The 18,532-nt window shown below is 40.0% G+C and overlaps 1 protein-coding gene and 1 long non-coding RNA gene across 4 annotated transcripts in view; one reads left to right on the top strand and one right to left on the bottom strand.

The window, feature by feature from the left end:
* The window catches only part of LOC120805240, a 43,680-nt gene extending 25,148 nt beyond the window's left edge, over positions 1-18,532 (bottom strand). For 2 of the 3 annotated variants that reach the window (XR_005709535.1, XR_005709538.1), the window contains exon 1: positions 18,436-18,532. This is a non-coding gene — a long non-coding RNA (uncharacterized LOC120805240). The remainder of the gene's footprint in view (positions 1-18,435) is intronic. The other variant, XR_005709537.1, reaches the window with a different exon arrangement.
* On the top strand, positions 1,238-13,053 carry angptl2b (angiopoietin-like 2b). The gene is made up of 5 exons (XM_040155288.1): positions 1,238-1,766; positions 7,303-8,208; positions 10,390-10,583; positions 11,462-11,732; positions 11,851-13,053. The coding sequence occupies exons 2-5, from the start codon at positions 7,329-7,331 to the stop codon at positions 12,048-12,050; spliced, it is 1,545 nt and encodes a 514-aa protein (XP_040011222.1). The 5' UTR covers positions 1,238-1,766; positions 7,303-7,328; the 3' UTR covers positions 12,051-13,053.

Below are 18,532 nucleotides of genomic sequence, written 5' to 3'. Positions count from 1 at the left end.
AGTCAGTAACCATCTGTAACATAGAGTATTTAATGTTTATACTCTGGAGAGGATATTTCACACGTTCCGTGCATTGTAAAACAAACTCCTCAGCAAAACTTAGAAATTGTATTAAACACAAAGCTACGCTAAAAGTCTCAAGTAAATTCACAATCTTTTGGCATATACTGTATGATTTACTGGTGCCTGATAAGACGACTACTGTTAGGTGCTGGAATGATGCCGAATTTTTATTTGCTCAAGGCAAAAAACTAGTTATATAGTAACAGAGTTGTCCAACTGGTGTTACTAATTTGTCCACACAATTTCATTTAAATAGGTAAAACAGCACTTAAAACCAATTGCAATTCTGAAGTTTCTATGCACACTGAATAGAAAATTTTAAAATACTATTTAATAAAATATTAAATACTATTAAACTACAGCTAAATACTCTTTGCAGTAAGAGGAAATCCAGTCACAACATTGGTGGCTGGACAACTTAACTCTTATTGAAAACAGGAAGACACTACAAAAACATCAGACAGCAGCCAAGGCAACAGTATCCGAAAGCCAAGTCTTTGACTAAGAAAATTATGGATCGTTGGCAGGATGGTCCACACTCTGACAGGACAGTGCCTTTCATATCCTATTGTCCACCAACACACATGAACACAGGTAAGTACAGCGTCGCTTCTGAAATAATTATGTGATTATCCCCAGTAAGATGTAGTTCAAGTGTGCTGCACTATACAGAGATTCAGCCCGTTTCAGACATCTCACCTCCAGGCTATAAACCAGGGTCAGCAGTTGCTCACCCAGACCTGGTCTAAGTCGAACACCTGGATCTGCTCCGTATCAGTCAGCGTCTTGCCGTCTCTCTCAGGGCAAGTGTTCATTCACGCCCAATTAGGATCTGATCAGTGTAACATCACTGCTGTCCACCACCACAAGAACCCGGCAGTCCAGGCCAGAAATAGTGGTGGTGGTGGTGAACCAGTGGCCAGGGGGCAGGGGGTTGGAAATTTGAGAAGTGTGTGTGTGTGTGTGTGTGTGTGTCTGTATGCCTCGTGTTGTGCATGCTTGTGGATCTCTTTTGTGCCATGGGGAGGAGGGGTGGAGAAAGAAGGCTGTTGCTTTACACAAGAATGTGTTCATTTTAAGGAGAGGGGGAGGCTCTGAGCTCAGTTTGTCGGCCTACTAAAACTGCTAGAAGATTTCTCATCATTTAAAGGCACTAAGGAGGGGGAGAGAGAGAGAGAGAGACAGAGAGAAGGAGAGAGAGAGGTGCAGTTGAGAGAGACAGCCTCTTAGAGCTCTGAGGCAGAAGTGATGGATTCAGTCCACAGAGAAGTGACAGTCTTCTCCTAACAGGCCACAGGCAGAACACAACCTGCCCCGGACTCTCACCATTTATCAGGAAACTATCTCCACTATCCAACTGAAGTTATCAGTTTTCGCTTGAAAGTGTTCCAACTTTTTCAAGTGGATTTTGGAACAATCAACTCAATGTTTGCTGAAGAGTTTCTGGCAAGTTGAGCTTCTGTTGGGCTAATGACAGTCTTTTAATAATAGTCTTTACAACACATCTACCTCTTGGCTGGTGAAATGGACTGAGGTGAAAAAGAGTGAGTAACTAGGCGTGCAGAGCACAGAAAAGGGGAGAAGCGGACGCAGGGGTGCAGCTTTCACACTTGGGATGACTCTCTACCAGGAGAAACTTCAATCAGCTCTGGCAGGAGGGCAAGGCAACTGAGGGAGCTTCATCAATACTCTACAGTTATCTCGTAAGCATTGTGTAACCTTTGACTTGTTTATATATTTATCTTATTTATTGGTTTATTTAACAGGGAAACTGCATATGTATAAAAATTACTTCAATTCTCTGCATTGATAAATTGCTCCTGTTTGTAACAAATACTCTTACACAGCAAATTATGACCTTTCTTGGTAAGACACAAGTTGTTAGTGAGCTCAGAACCAGTCACCCCAGATATTTCTAACCTGATGGTGAACCAGTTATTTTGTTATCTTATTTAACTGATTTAAGTCAGACTTTGGCCAATCCCTCTCAAACTGCGTAATGATTCTGTTTGATCTTAAATTCAGCAGTCGTCATGCAGCATCTGTTATCTGATGCACTATTTGGTGCCAACAGTGCCAACAACTTCCTGATGACTATCCAGCCAGATGACTGATAGCCTTGGTTGACAAGAGTTAATTCAGTGAATGGGGATGATGGAGAACAGGCTCTCTAGGCTAAGTGCTTCTTCACTACCGATAAAACACTCAGTTTGTCAGGTCACAGCACCCCAAAAGTGTAAAATAAAGGCACGTGGGCCGTGAATAGTGTGTGTACACAGTAGGAGCCTTGGGTTATACATGCTGACAGATATATCTTTTCTAATATCTAAAAAGTCACATTCACTTCTAAAAAAGAAAAAAGATAACCTTATTATGTCAAGCAGTCTGCAGCTTCAGGATGTTCCCCTGGGCTCCAGAGGACAGGGAAGCATGCGGTTGAATCCGTTCTTTGTTTCTGTTGCCAGGGCAATGTTTGCACAAGGGGGCTTGGAGGTAGAATACTTTAAGTTATCGAAACAATTCTTATGGACCCCCTGCCTCCCTGTTTGACTCAGATCACAAGTGAGGTACGGAAGAACGCACCAAGCAGCAAGAGACACAGAATGAAACCTAAATTTCAACAAAAACTTCCACTCTCCTGCCAAATGCAGAGACAAAGCAAATACTGTCCTGTACCATCAAACTGAGCAGGTAGCTGAGGTTAATCATGTTCCAAATGCCATGTTACACGCTTACAAGGATTACATGCTTGAGGAAAGAATGAGGTCACCCTAAATGTAAAGTAATGGTGCAAATTACCATGAGCAAATTGACTTTGACTCTGATCCAACACATATTGGGTGTCATGCAGGAGACTCTGCCAGTTCTCAGCGGAGATGGCGCTAATTTGAACATGCAGCATAAACCCGTCCTGCAAAGTGTCCACTTCTTTTTGGCTACTGACAAATTAGGTGCTTAGTAGTCGTGTTGTGATCTCCTGCTGTGGATGGTGATGATGTGATTATGAAGCATTCACACAGAAAGTAGGACACTGGGAATGAATTGGGTCAGTAGATTCAGTATGTCTTATAGGTGCGGCGGGGATAAGGGGTGTTGTGGTCCTGTGTCTAGAGGGTCTAGCTCTCTACGTCTGCCACCACCACTGACTCTCCATGTGTGTATGGCAGCTCACTCTAATGAGGTGACGAAGAATGTGAGGAATGCCATGCTCACGCTGAAATGAGAGGGTCTGGGGAGCGAAACATCAGCCAGTCTGAGCAAGGCTGCCCACCTTCTAATTAATATGTGCTGAGCATGACCAAAAAGGCTTGAACGCAACACTGGTCAGAGACACACTGACCTATCCGCTGCACCTGCCTATCACACTTGATTTAACATTAAGTGAAATCCAGAGGGAGAAGTCGTGTAAACCCAGACTTACCACCTGAAGACAGCTAAACCAAAACATTTTGGTGTGAAGCAGACTTGAAGAAATTACCCAAGAGGGGCTGCCAATCAAATTACGATGTAAGTTGTTATTCACGGCCATTCCAACATTTGTTTTTAGGCCCCAAGAAGAGTAGACTTAAACTACCAGCCAAAAAAATTTAGAACACCTCAGTTTTTCCATTAGATCATTTTTCCATTTAAATTAACATAACCTAATCAGTCTCAGTATTTTCTAACAAATAATTGAAGACTTTAAAAACAAGGAATAATAAGATCTTCGTGATTAACTAAATTTAATCTAAACTTTTGACTCATTCAGCAGTCGAAAACACTTGTGGCGTTCTTTCTACAATGGATATCAAATATTGCTCAGACAGTTCAACCCAACACTGTTGCAGAAGTTCCCACAGATTCCCACAGACTTGCAGGTTTCTTTGCTTTCACCTTTCTGTCCAGTTGAACCCAAACATTCTCCATTGGGTTTTAAGTCTGGAGACTGTGCTGGTCTTCAATCATTTCAAGCCACCGTCTAGTACTTTCTTCCATTGTTTTTGATCATTATCTTGCTGTAGAATGAACCCCTGTCCAACCAGTCTGTCTTCCTTTGTTACTTGCCTTTTTCTCACCATTCTGATAGCAATATACAGCACTACATCCTGCAGTACATTATTGTCCTAATAATGCATCAGAGGGTGTAGTAACATAGTTTGTTCCAACACTGCCTCTGTACAGACAGAGGGTTTGTGATTTACAAAAGTTTGGGCACCTGTAGGCATTGTTTGTATCAACTCCCATTATTTGAGCACTGAAAAAGGTCTTTTTAAAAAAATGAAATTTACAGGATTTTTTTAGTTTTTGATGACCTAACTTTTTTTTTTTTTTTTTTTTTTTAATCTTGGGGAGTTTACCGCTTACCTTTGTACCATTTAAGGTTTTTCACTGGACTTAAACTGCTTAAATTTCAATAAAAACTAGAAAAATGGGGATGTTCTAAAACTTTTGACCAGCAATGTATGTGACACTTCTCAACACCAGTTAATCATTGCAGCTATTGGCTGGTCAATAGCAGCTTGTTAAAATGAACTGATGTTAGGACAATAATGAGCTGTGTGGGCTGTTAATAGCAAAGACGGAGGAGGAGGAGGAGGCCTACTGTTGTTCCCTCTGGCAGCCTGTGGATGGGTTAATAACAGGCTGTCTCTGTCGGGGCAGATGGGACTCTCTCCGGTCCCTGGGAGTCTGGGCCCAGCAAGTATTGTTATTTGAAAACACACATTAACCGGAGACCACTCACAGACATGTATATACCACATACACTCACACACAAACACACATGTCATCACAAGCTGCAAACATTTTCCCATCAGCTTTGAAGTGTAGGAAAGCCTAGAGCAGGAGATTCCGGGCTAACAACGTCCAACATGGGACTGCTCTGCAGCAGGGGCAAATCACACAACATTTCTAAGAGAAAGAGCTCATTTTCCAGGGGGAGAAACTACAGGAGCCACTAGCCAAATACAGTCCTCAGCACATTACAAGGGACAGGCTCTTGGCTGCTCCATCATCTTGGTATGAGCTTACTTGTAAACTGTTATTAGTGATTGCTAAAAATCACGGTAAAATAATTTCAGTGATAACTGATAAGTATCCCTTTGAATGGTGATAAAAATATTTATGACATTACAGTCTCTGCATCAATCAGCATTTGCTGTTGTTATGTCATAGCTGGATCAGTACTATGAAAGATCTCTTCCTGTGCTGACAGAAGACAGTTTCATGGTAAATTTTAAAGAGAGACTACACTCTTCTTTAAGGTTTTTTAAAATTCATATTCCAGCTGAGGACTTGCTACTGTACTATTTTAAGAAAATGCATGGAAGAATCAGACCTTACATTCCTCTGAACTGTAGGTGATTTTTTTTTTTTCTGGCCAGGTAACCTATAATGTCAAAAAGAACAAAAGGTTATACAAGAGTACAATGTGCTAAATCTCCTTTTTGATGCATTTTTTTCCAGTAAGAAAAGGTGTTTACACATTCTATTCTAGACAGATAAAGCCAGTAGGGTCGAATGTGCCAGAGGTCATGTTCTTGGAGAGCGCTGCATTTCTCTTCTCCATGTCTCCAACCTAATGTGCTGGCAGCACGCCTGGATTAACAAGACAAAAACATTTCTGCTCTCTTCCCAATTTTGTGCTGAAGATTATATGGTAGATTATCTTTAACACAAAGATAAGCTATAACAAATGTGTGAGGGAACCCCTTGTAAGATTGGCAATCCTTATGCAGCTCTTCAAAACCAAGCCAATATAGGCCTCTCTATAATGCTTTCTGATTAGACAGGCCCCTCCTGACTCTGGGGAGGTGTTACACAGGACCCCTCTGTAATCCAATATGCAGCAGCTTTCAATTAAGGTGCCCTGGGAGTTCAAGGCCTTGTTCTCCTTACACAGGAGTTACATTCTCCTCAGCACTGAGTGGCATCCCCTCCACTTCTAATAACACCACATCATCTTCAAAAACTGCCTGCACTTATTTTTCCTCTAAAAAATTACTACACTGTGAATTCAGTTAGGCATCTCATTTTCATTAACTCTTGAAGAAAGATATGGGTTGTGCTACAAGGTTCCATTAAGGAGGAAAGAGAATTTAAGAAACTAATCTAAACAGGAATATATCTAAGATTAATATATCTAAGAATTAAACATAAATTAACACTGAGACAGATTAGGATAATGTTATGTGTCATCCCTCATTATGTTCCTCGGTAAACTTGATGGTTAAAGCTTTCAGTCAAAATAGAAACAGACATGTTCAAAGTCGATACATAAATTAAGATTAGTTGAATTTCAGTGTCGAAATGCAACTTATTTCCCTCTGTTGGTAAGGGCTATGGACACAAATGATGCAACAAAATCAATATTTAAAGCAGTTCCATGAATAGCATCATCTGGTAGTGGCTCACATTTTCCATTAGCAAAGATGTCCAGGCCTGCAGAAGAAGGCAGATAGGAGTGCTTCTCTGTGTCAAGGGCAAGCAGTGGCAGTCGCCCAAATAAAACCTGAGCCAGCACAGCAAACTTAACTAAACACACTCCCCTAACAGCAATGTAACTGACTAAAGAGCACATCATTAGACGAAAGAAATATTTTTCTTTGGGCCAGTGGAAGAATTAGTAACTTTCAAACAGCATGCAGCATACATTTGATAGTGGATAGCCGAACAAACCAGGATCAAGGCCAGATGAAGTCAATGAATTACACTTAAAAGCCATTTGGAAAACAGCAGTGTGTGCTCATGCCAGTAGTGATAAGTCCAGTGTAAAAACCATGAGATTCTTGATTTATGTATTACACATGAATATATGCATTTCCTCTGATGGAAAATCACAGCAGCCACTGAGGCACTCTGCAGGGCAAGTGGGTGATTTCCTTTCAGATCTAATCTTTTTCAGTAGCCAATATTTTTGGGAGCTGTAATGACCTCCAGCCCCGGTTAGGTTGAAATGTGTATGCATAGAACATCTGTGCCTGCCCACTTCTGTCAGGTAATGAAGGACAGGACCAGTGTATCCTGATAGACAGCCTTCTTCTGGTCCCAATCAGCATAGCTGTGAAGGACTCCATTGATGCCCTGTCAAAATGTATGCAGCCCAATCCTGAGAGCTTTGAATTATATGTAGAATAGGTACTGTATAGATACTGAATGCTCATACAGTATTCCGCTTACCGACCACAAAAGTAAATCAGTTATGATAGTTTTTTCACTAAAATACAATTATGTTCTCCATTTGTTACCCATTCTCCTCAGGCTTTGGTGAGTCTGACACAAAACTCATGGAGCCACATTCAATGGTCCTGCTGGGGCTCCTTCTTGTTTATGGATTAGCCTGTGGTGTCCAGCAGACTCAGGGGAGTCCATCAGACAGCAGCCACAGTAGGGACAAGACCCAAGAATTTGAGAGTAGTGAAGATGGTTTAGAGAGAGACTTTCTCTATGCTGGAAGGAGCAAGCGCGCTCCAGCTGACCAGCAGCAAGACAAGTGCTCCTACACTTTCATTGTGCCTCAACAAAAAGTGACTGGAGCCATCTGTGTCAACTCCAAGGAGCCAGAGGCCATGCTGGAGAATCGGGTCAACAAACAGGAGTTAGAGCTACTAAATGTGGAGCTACAGAAACAGAAGAGGCAGATCGAGACCCTGCAACAATTGGTAGAGGTGGACGGAGGTATTGTCAATGAGGTCAAGCTTTTGAGGAAGGAGAGCCGGAACATGAACTCCAGAGTCACTCAGCTGTACATGCAGCTGCTCCATGAGATCATCAGGAAGAGAGACAATGCCCTAGAATTGGCTCAGATGGAGAACAAGATCCTGAACCAAACTTCTGAAATGCAACAGCTCACCAGTCGATACAAAGATCTTGAGCACAAGTACCAGCACTTGGCTTCTTTGGCCACTAACCAATCAGCTCTTATTGCCCTGTTGGAGGAGCAGTGCCAGAGTCGCCCTCCCCTTCGTCACGTGCCCGTTCCCCAGCCACGGCCTCAGCCACCTCCACCTTCACCACCTCTTAACAAGCCTTACCAGCCACCTGTCCTTCCAAGAATTAACAACCCAATCAGCAACGAAATCCAGAGTGACCAGAAGTCCTTACCGCCTCTTCTTCCAACGATGCCCACTGGCACACACAGCCCCTCCACCACTGACAAACCCTCTGGTGAGTCAAACAAAGTCTATCATGAGCTTTTTATTTTATGGATTCTTGCCAAACACACCAGTTGCCATCACAAAAACTGGTCACAAACAAAGGATTGTGTGTCTAAGCTACCTATATTGTGAACCTCTTAATCATTAATCACAAGACAACACCAAGCATCCATTCTTCCAGTCATAGAGAATTTGAATAAGTCCCACAACTCCCAGAGCAAAGGGCTCTGGGAATACGTTCAGTGTTCAGTGGGAACAGAAATTCTGTTGTCTACCGCCTTTTGAGATGCATATCATCTAATTGCCATGTATCAACCCACACAAAAACACAAAACACATTAGCGGTGTGTATACACATGTGCCTAATGGATAGCTGGATGCAAGCCCATTGGGCTTTTGGACACATTTTAGTGGATGATAAAGCTTTAAAATTGATGTGAAGGGTATTTTGTGGTATCAGTTGCAGTGAGTAGTCTAGTGCTGTTCACTTTCGTTAGAAGACTTCAGTTTTAAAATGGTGGAAAAAAGAACAAACCATTCCCAACATGACTACCAATAGCTTTTTCCATTGACATGTTGTGCTATTGCTTGCCATTTTCACTAGGCTGCATGTGAACAGTAGCCTTTGTATGGAATGTTTGAAAGGAGGCAAGTAATTTCCTGCCCACAGGCAGCCAACTAACACCCCAAAAAGTTATATAAACCCTTAACACGAACAGAGCGCTCCACACAATGCAGGAATACAGGGAGGAAGAGAGAGACCTGAAAGGGCAAGAGAGAGAAACAGAGGGATGGACTCTATGAAAAAGGGGAGGGGATAAAGTAGGAACAGAAAGTGATACCAGGAGTCAGTGATGTCATTTGTTCCACCACGCAAGAATATGTCATATGTTCCACCAAAGCAGCAGACTTTATCAAGCAGAACAGAGCAGGGCAAGGCAGGGCAGCTCTCTGGCTTGTATCTGTTAAACAGAGACATTCTTGAGAGTAAATGGATGACAGAAAGTGGGCCAAGAGACAGATATCATCCACAGTGATTTCATAAAAACAACCAAAAACAACCTTGTTATTGAGACTTCTAGCTAGTCACTTATGACTGTATGTCAGCTGAGCAGAACCTCATGACATATGTATAAAAACTTTTTTTGTTGTTTCATATACCTCGTCTGACTCAATATGTCTTCCAAACTGTTGATGACCCCCCCCCCCCCACACACACACACCTGTAACCCCTTGTGTGACCCCTTATTCTCTTTTTTATTTGTTTCCATTTTATTTAAACACTTTGTAATCTGGGCCAGTTGGCAAACCACAAAAGTGTGAAACTATGAGAGCTTAAACACGTTCACGGCCAATTGAAGCAGGGGAGCCAGTTGCCCCATTAGTGTTTTTCCATATCTATTGGGTTTGGAATTTGGGGTAAAATCGTAATGGCACACAGGCAAGTTAGGTTTCACTGATTTGCACCTTAAAATCCAGTTAAACAAACGTGACCTTGCAAAACAGCTACAAAACATTTATAGCTTGAATTCTAATGCTGCAGAATAATGCAAGGCTGGTGCTGAATAATTATCATCAGCATTAATTGTAGACAAGCTGTTTTTTTCAGCTGCAAACAATAAATACATCTTCATAACCTGCTGTGGAGGGTATCGTGTTACTTCACACAACTTACTGTAATATTGGAAAAAACTTCAACAGACTTACTGACAGAGAAGTGTATTTTAAGACAGAGATTTACAAGCTGTTATTAATCAACTTAGTCTCGGAAATCCTCTCTTCAAAACATGTGTCTGAAGTGAAAAAAAACTGGAAAAGGAAAGTAAAAAACTGAAAAACTCAAGTGAAAGAAAGTAAAAAAATAATACCACACTGTAAAGCATCACGGATGATCGAAGGTTTTTGCTCCTGTTTCATCATTCAGTAGTCAGGATTCCCTTTGCCCTCATGCCAGTGTTTCTTTTGGCTGCACAGCCGGTAGCCATTTCCCTTATGAGAGGAGCAGCCAAAGTCAATTCTACTGTTAAAATGAAAGCCTCTGCTGAAAAATGGGATTCCCTAGGGCAGAGTATAAGAACTCTTTGTGTCACTGTGGCTTTTTCTCTATTTTCTTTTCTTAACTTTTGAGATACTGTAGCAACTGATTGGTTTTTACATGCTATATATGTCATGTTGTCATCTCTCTGTTAAGGTCCATTTAGGGATTGTCTGCAGGCTCTGGAAGATGGCCACACTGCCAGCGGCATGTACCTGGTGAAGCCAGAAAATGCCAACAGGCTTATGCAGGTGTGGTGTGACCAGAGACATGACCCAGGTGGCTGGACTGTGATCCAGAGGAGGGTGGACGGCTCAGTCAACTTTTTCAGGAACTGGGAGACATACAAGGTGCGACAACCTCACACCAAATCAAGGACCTCATAGTTTGGAGGGAAGTTGGAGGCTTATGTAGGTTGTCTTGACACTAACCAGATGTGAACTTGTAATAAATAGGTAACTGTTAGGCTTTCAAAATGTATTATGTAGTACCTGCCAAAGTCACTGCCGAAGCCTTTTATTTTAGTGTGAAGCCATTTTACAAAGACCACTTGATGTTGCTGGAATTAATGAGTCATGTGGGATTATTGGACTTAAATATCATATTAGTTGGTTGTGTCATTTCTACCAAGGGGATCTAATTTCCTTATCTTTGAAAGGGATCACCCTCTCACAGGGAAAAGCAGTTCACTAGTAAACATTACAACAATTCACAAGGGTCCTGATTAAATCTTAGCTAAGGGCAACAATGAAGATATTTCGATGACTTTTATAAAAACCTTTAAACCACATGAGATCTGAAATTGCATCTGTAAACTTATTAGAAGGGGTGCTTCCATTTTTCAAAGCATGTGTTGGGTAGGGGATACCACAAACCAAGTTACGGTATGACCAGAGCCAGAACAAAGCAGTAAGACCGCATCCATTATGTGGGCTTTCATACTATATGCACTCTCTCCTGCTGAGTTTTCAGTAACAAAGTGATAGTGGAAATCTGGCCACCCAATATGAGCTATAAATCCGACTCAGAGCGTCCATTTATAATAATGTTCCCTGACAATAAACAACCCCATAGAAGAGCTAAACTCATAATTCTCTCCGAAGCACGAGCAATGACCCTGAATCATCCCCCAGACATCGAAACCTACTCTTCAAAGCTTTTCAGAGAGCATTCACAAAGGATTTCTTAATCGTACTGATAATGTTTTTCTTACCACCGCACTTCACAGCAAGGTTTTGGCAATATTGACGGTGAGTACTGGCTGGGCCTGGAGAACATCTACTGGCTGACTAACCAGGGGAACTACAAACTGCTGGTCACACTGGAGGACTGGTCTGGCAGGAAGGTGTTTGCAGAGTATGCCAGCTTCAGAGTGGAGCCTGAAGCCGACTTCTACAAGCTAAGGGTGGGCCGTTACCATGGCAATGCTGGAGACTCCCTTACTTGGCATAATGGAAAACAGTTCACAACACTGGACAGAGACCATGATGCATATACAGGTTAAAACCTAATTGATACAAAACATTAAACTGGATAAATCTTGGCAGCTCAAAACCAATGTTTCAAATTATGTAAATGAACGCAGCCTGATTTTTATTTATTTTCTAATCTTTCCAGGCAACTGTGCCCATTACCAGAAGGGCGGCTGGTGGTACAACTCTTGCGCCCATTCAAATTTGAATGGAGTTTGGTACAGAGGAGGACACTACCGTAGCCGCTACCAAGATGGAGTCTACTGGGCTGAGTTCAGAGGAGGAGCCTATTCGCTAAAGAAAGTGGTCATGATGATCCGTCCAAACCCAAATACCTTCCACTAAGCATCCAAGGAACACATACCGTACTGTATCTCTCACTAGACAAAAACCATTACAGCTCCCAACATCGATGCAAACTGGATCTGTTTTGTTTAATGGAGTGGCGCCAGACCGAGCCAGATGACAAAGAGAAAGATGATGTTGAAAGTGCAATATCCAAACATCAGGCTGATATACCGGTACTTCCTGACAATTCAACAGATTTGTGCACAGTTATTCAGTTGTCTCTACCATTAGGCCCTTTTACATATGACTCAGTAAAGACATGTGCTCATTGCTCAGGAGTTGTTATAAATACATTGTCTCTGATACAACACAAACCTGCTTAGTTGACAGTGCTCTCATTTGATCTGAGTGAGAAATACAATGTGAACCTAATTTGACATGAAAAGAAGAGATGACAATAATTCAGTTAGGTAGCTTTGATAGAAAACCGCACAATATATATGTAGTATGTATGTAAAGTTTTTTTTTTAATTCGCAGTAAGAAGCAAACGAGGTTGACACAGGAAGCATATCCAGTGACTTTTAATTTCATTCTAAATACATTCTTCAAATGTGTAATTTATAGGAACAGTAACATTTATTTTATCTAATACAAGGTTGATATTCAGGCCAGTTTTGTCAATTACATTAAAATATACTCTTAAAAAAATAGGGCCATTTTTCTTACTAACATAAAGCCAAAACTGTTAAAACCAATAACTGAAGTTATTAACTGTCTGTTTATGCAACAATCAATAGATCTAAGAACAAAAATCAACTCACTACCAAAATCTGAGGAGGTTCATTCTTTTCAGAGTCCTGCTTTTTTTTTAAATACTTTTGAAACCTTGAATTGCTTGAACAGGTATCCACCAATTTGCTTGTATGAACCAAGCACTGTATTTACTGTATAAATTTAGTGGTTTGTTGATGTCAATAGATCCAACATACTGTGTTTGTACATAAGATATTTGTAATATAATGTATTAAAACCTGTTATGTCCCTAATAAGTTACAATAAAATATGTACAGCTTGTGTGACTGTTTTTCGTTTTGTGTCTTGGCTTAAAGCATATTTAGTAAAGCTAACAAGCAGCAGCAAAGTAACATTTAGCCATTTTCTACAAAGAATTTAAAAAAATGAAAAAGGTTGGGCATATGGTTGACATAGCACTGTTAAAACTATATCATGTTTCTCAACACTTCCATTTAACTTAAATGACATTGTTTACTCAATGACACTTAATGACAGGAGTCATAAACATTCATATCATTTCATTTTCATGACTTGGTCCAGCCTTATGCATACTTCTAAACAGGAAAGTGTGCCACCAAGATCTTAAATATGAATCCTTTAGATTTCTTATTGGGTGGATTTAGCATCCTGTGGTGACATTACGTTTTTTCATAATAGAGATCAAACTCCTGCTCTCAGGTATCTCTCTCATGAGAACAGGAGACAGACTATGAGACACTAGTATTGTGACTCTTATACACTTCGTTATGCCTAATGGGAAACTGCCTCGTTTTATTAGCTGATAATATTGGCACCTAGCGGGCTAGCCACTTGCTTTTCTATAATTAATTTTTACATGTACAATGAAATATACATGTTGCATTTCCTCATTGCATAATTTTTAATGCTCAACTTGTTGGGGTTAATCCTCCTAAAAGCCTATTCACTCACATTCACACACTCAACATTAAATGTCCCTCAATATATTAAGTCATGCAAGAAGAAAGCTCATGGGATATAAACCCATTATAATAATTATGTTAACAATAATTCATAATTATTCACGAGAATCTTAGCGTAAAAAAACGATATATCAGTAATAGTAGCCAAATGGAAAATACACGGTGTTTCTAATGTGAATAAAATAAGAATTAAAGTAAACATTTCTAAATGAATTGTATTAATGAATTACATGACTTATAATTGTAGTATGTGTATTGGAAGTGTGATACTTGTATTGGAGGACTTACATTTTTTTCCCTTTGCTTTAAATTGCAATAAAAATTCAACAATTTGTACGGAAAACACAAGTAAGCAAAGACTATGTTATGAGAGCTGGTTGCATAAAAACATCGACTATCAACACTGTCAGGCACAGTGTTTGCGTACAGTGTGTTTGCGTCAGCACACCGAGGAATGACAAATGAAATGTGACAGGCTAGTAAAACTAATGCATCCAGCAGTCCCCTCCACTGACAGCAGAAACCACCTTTACTTCACTACGTGTCAATGACATTTCCAAAGACAACTGGAAAATGAAGCAAAAATGATTTTACACTGCAATGAACCAAGCTACATTAATGTCAAACGACTTGAGTTAAAGAAGGTTTGGACAGTTTAGAGAGCATTTGAAATCAATTTGGTTTGAAATCCTGTGACTGACATCTTTAAAGACAATGTGAGACTGTCTAAAGAGACCAATTACCAACAGAGCAAAATGTGACGTGTGCTACTCCAATTCCCTCACTCCAAATAAAACCTAACACGCCATGTTAGCATTTTGTGCTGCCAAAGTGAAGATGGATGCTTATGTGATAGCAGCCAACACACTTGTCCTACATTAAACCGACAAACACTGGCTCGTAAGTCAAACCCTAAAAAGCTGTGACAAAGAGGCTTTGGATGGGACAAAGGAAGACATTCATCACTGTGACTGTCACTCTTGTCAGCTTTGCTTCTACATAAGATGGATGGGACAGTAAAAAGCACTTTGTACAAAATCCTTCTGTCTTCAACACTTTTTATAGCAATTATATCTATATCAGTATATGTCTGCTTTTTCAATTAACCTGATTGTGGTAAAACGGAGGATGATGTTTCATCGTCTCCATAAACACAGACGACAGACTCTTTGGATGCCGTGTACGTCTGAGGATTCACCACGATGGAAAACCTTCTGTAAGGGTGGCCTGTGCAGCACCCCACTCCTCAACCAACATGGAAAACCATGAGCTGACACAGTGCTTACTCAGCACAAAGAACCGCATTTCCTGAGCCTTCAAACCTGAACCTTCAAATTGGCCTCTATTGTTTCACATCTGCAAAAGTCCATGTCCTTGTAATTTAAATACAACCACTCTTAACTTTCCTGTGCACCCACAAACACTTTTCGCTCCACCTTTCGAGTAAATGTAGTCATACCATGAGATACCACTACACACATTTTCATTGGGGGCCTTAACCACTCACATTTCATGCTTTCACTATGAGCAAAATATAGGCATCCACAAAGGGACTAGACATGCTACATAACTTAGAATTTATTGTTAATTATTAAAAAAAACAATGTTTGACCCTTGGCTAACTACTATAACTTCCATCTGAAAATCATTCAGAGCTTATAACATCTTTGAATTGAAGATGTCACCACTTTTCCACTGTATCCTTTTCCCCCATTTTCCAGTGGCTGTGAACCAAGGTCATGCTAAAATCTTTTCATGCACGTAGCCATTACAACTACGAAATAGAATTTAATATTTCATCAAATTGGATTAGAAAACAATAACACTAACATTTAAAAAGAATCCTTCCTCTGCAAAGTCAAATCCGATTAATCAATCTGTCATCTCCTTTTCCTTTCTCCGTTCTTTTCTTCAATGTGATCACTCGCTACAGACTGTCACGATACACTGAGGTAATACAGCTACGCTATCATTTCAGTGTCTGGATCACTTCTCTGTCTCTGTCACTTCTATGAAATGGAGCATTCCACTGAGTTGGCAACAGTGACTTGATCACGACCCATCATTGTCACGGTCACACTGCCGCTCAGCAAAAACACATCTCTGAACACTAGGGAATACCAAATAGTGAGATCCCACAAAATGCTGAGCAATAAAAGGTAACCAACATCTTTTTCCAAGTCATTTACTGAAACCCTTCCCCACTGCTGCTGTAAAATTATTGTGATGCATATGGTTGTTATTAAGAAATGCTTTAAAAATAGAAACACGTAATAATGTGGTGAAGCTTCTCTTTGGGAGAATAGTCACTTCATTGTTTATTGCTTACATGGTGGAACTATTGAATTTGGGGTTTTTTTTCCCGTTTTTCAAAAGCTCAGTATTTGAACTGACTTCCAACTGTGGAGATGTGTCGCTTTGCTTATAGCTTTACAGCCACGTACCATGACCACTGTTTCATGTTCTTCCAAAACGTCTGTGAGTCCTCTGCTGGGAACTTACAGGAAATCGTTTAGGGATGGATGAGAGGAATTTTCCTTAGCACAATGGAAATTTCATTTTGTAAGGTATTACTGTGGCTTTTCCAATGTTGCAGTATTTCACTACTTCAAGGAAACTCCATTAGCGAAGTATCTTTACCGTTAGACCAATACAAGTCTTTTGCACTCAGTGTTATACACTGCATCTTTGGGAACTGGACAGTGATACTTCAATTGGGCACATTGGTACATGTTTTTCCATGTGCAGCCTGTGACCTTTCAAACACTGCTCACACTGCAGTTTCATCTCTTTATCAGTAATTGCTCACAGATGCGGGACACAAAGACACGGATGCAAACTTCACTGTTATCTGGCATTAGTTTGATAAATCCATTAGGAAAACAATGTTAGGTAGTGAAGTTAAATCAATTTTTAGCTGCAACCGAAAATTATCACACAAGTGTTCCAAAATCTTCAAATACTAAACCAAAGTGTTACTTTTACCACACTGCAGGGAGGCATAACTATTTATCAATGTGTAAATCACTGTTTTTTTGTTTTTTTGAAAGACCAGAGACCAGACCAGAGACGACTCCCCTATAAATCAAGGATAAACTATGATGAGCACTAAAAATGTTCACTGATGCATGTCTGTCTTTGATTAAAATTACATCTACTATAAGTAGAACGGTGAAAATTGTAATAAATAAGGCAAAAAAATAATTTTCCTGTTAAATCTATCATTCAAAAACCAAAAAAAAAAAAAAAAAAACCCAATTACTTCTTGCTGCCATTGAATTGTTGCGACATACTATTAACATGCTCCATAAGAAACTGTAGTTAAACAGCTCAACACAGAAACAGCAGTACTCCAAGAGCCTCTAAAACATTACTCGCCTGTGAGTCAAAAATTACTGGAGCATTGGTCAACTCCAGTATAGCAGATTTGCTCAGTTTTAATAAAGGAAAAGATGAACAAAATGAATAGGCTTATACTGGGAAAAGGAATGGTTTCTCAGAATCTGACAAATGTTCCTCTGTCTCTGGGTTTTGGCCAATATGTCAAGCCAACTAACAAGGAACACTTCTCCCAACTCAGCTAAGCTTTTTCTGCATGCAGGTAACCACTTATGAGAACACAGACTTCATTTGTCAGAGTTGCTAATCGTTTACTAAAGTACCAGCATTAGAAATACCAGGGGCATCTTAGCAATGATTAGTTTTAAATGTTAGAAATTTTTTTTCAAACTTAAAACATTATAAACTTACTAACACTGATGTACAAAGGTTTGGTTTTGGAACCATTTCAGGTGAGCCTCAGCACATTTATTCAGACTTTATATATTCCAAGTAAATTGTACAGTTTAATCTAAGATTAAGCTTTTGAGTGGCTACACATTAAAACTCACTTAAGCTAAGTGCATTCATTTTCTACATTATTTTAGTTGGAAAAGAAACACATAAATGACTCCAAAGTCAACAGATGTATTTTGTATGAGTTATGGTTACTTCTTAGTTAATTTGTCATATGGTACAAGAAGGTACAGATATTTCTAAAAAAAATGTGAAAGAAATACTGTGCCATGCCACATTTTAAAAAAAGAGGGGGGGAAAAAGAACCTATGTTCAAGTTTAGTGCTCCTTAATTTTCTCAGCCCTACTCTACTCCAAAAACGTTGTCATAATCATACAGGTAAATCATTCATTTTGCAAGCTAAAAACCTATTTTTTCCCATGTCGCAGCTGGAGTAACAGTGGCTCTCAGTGAGCCAGTAGCGACAATACCGGGACCTTGAAAATGAAGCTGCTAAAACATTCATTTTGTTATCTACACCTATGCTTTTCCTAGTGACACGTCAAAATGTCCGAGGCCCACTGTAAGCAAGCGGAGCCCGGCATGTTTGGGACAATTACAGTGGTAAGGGACAGAATATCATGAACACCTGCGCATTAAGATACAAGCCTGGTGTTTATAGTCAGATAACCTAGCACAAGTGTTGATATTCTAAATATAAAGTAGCGAAATAACGGTGTCTGAAATATCGAAAAAATAGATAAAGTCAGTTATAATGTGCAGCAGAGCAGTTTAGCAGTTAGAAAGCTACACTGTATCTTATTTACCTTACAGGTGGCGAGTTATGTTATCATATTAGCGAAAAATAGGAACCCAAAATGAACCAGGCATAGACAATATTCAGCTAGTATGAGAGAAATCTTACCTTACCCGGTAGCTGTTATGCTACAATCTTACGGCCTTGATAGCCTTCACCTGTGGCCTGCAGCCTTGGCACGCAGGGGTATGGTGCTGCTGAGTGAGTCAG

The sequence above is a fragment of the Xiphias gladius genome, chromosome 19, assembly GCF_016859285.1.
Source record: "Xiphias gladius isolate SHS-SW01 ecotype Sanya breed wild chromosome 19, ASM1685928v1, whole genome shotgun sequence".
NCBI classification, from domain to species: domain Eukaryota; kingdom Metazoa; phylum Chordata; class Actinopteri; order Istiophoriformes; family Xiphiidae; genus Xiphias; species Xiphias gladius.
The sequence above is the reverse complement of the archived record's forward strand: the minus strand, read 5'-3'. Positions and strand labels throughout refer to the sequence as shown.

What these genes read in the sequence shown, in the direction of transcription:
- angptl2b (XM_040155288.1), top strand. Translation starts at nt 7,329, where the DNA reads ATGGAGCCACATTCAATGGTCCTGCTGGGGCTCCTTCTTGTTTATGGA. An exon ending in CACCACTGACAAACCCTCTG is followed by an intron (nt 8,209 to 10,389) that starts GTGAGTCAAACA and finishes CTCTCTGTTAAG; the next exon opens with GTCCATTTAGGGATTGTCTG. An exon ending in AGACCATGATGCATATACAG is followed by an intron (nt 11,733 to 11,850) that starts GTTAAAACCTAA and finishes TAATCTTTCCAG; the next exon opens with GCAACTGTGCCCATTACCAG.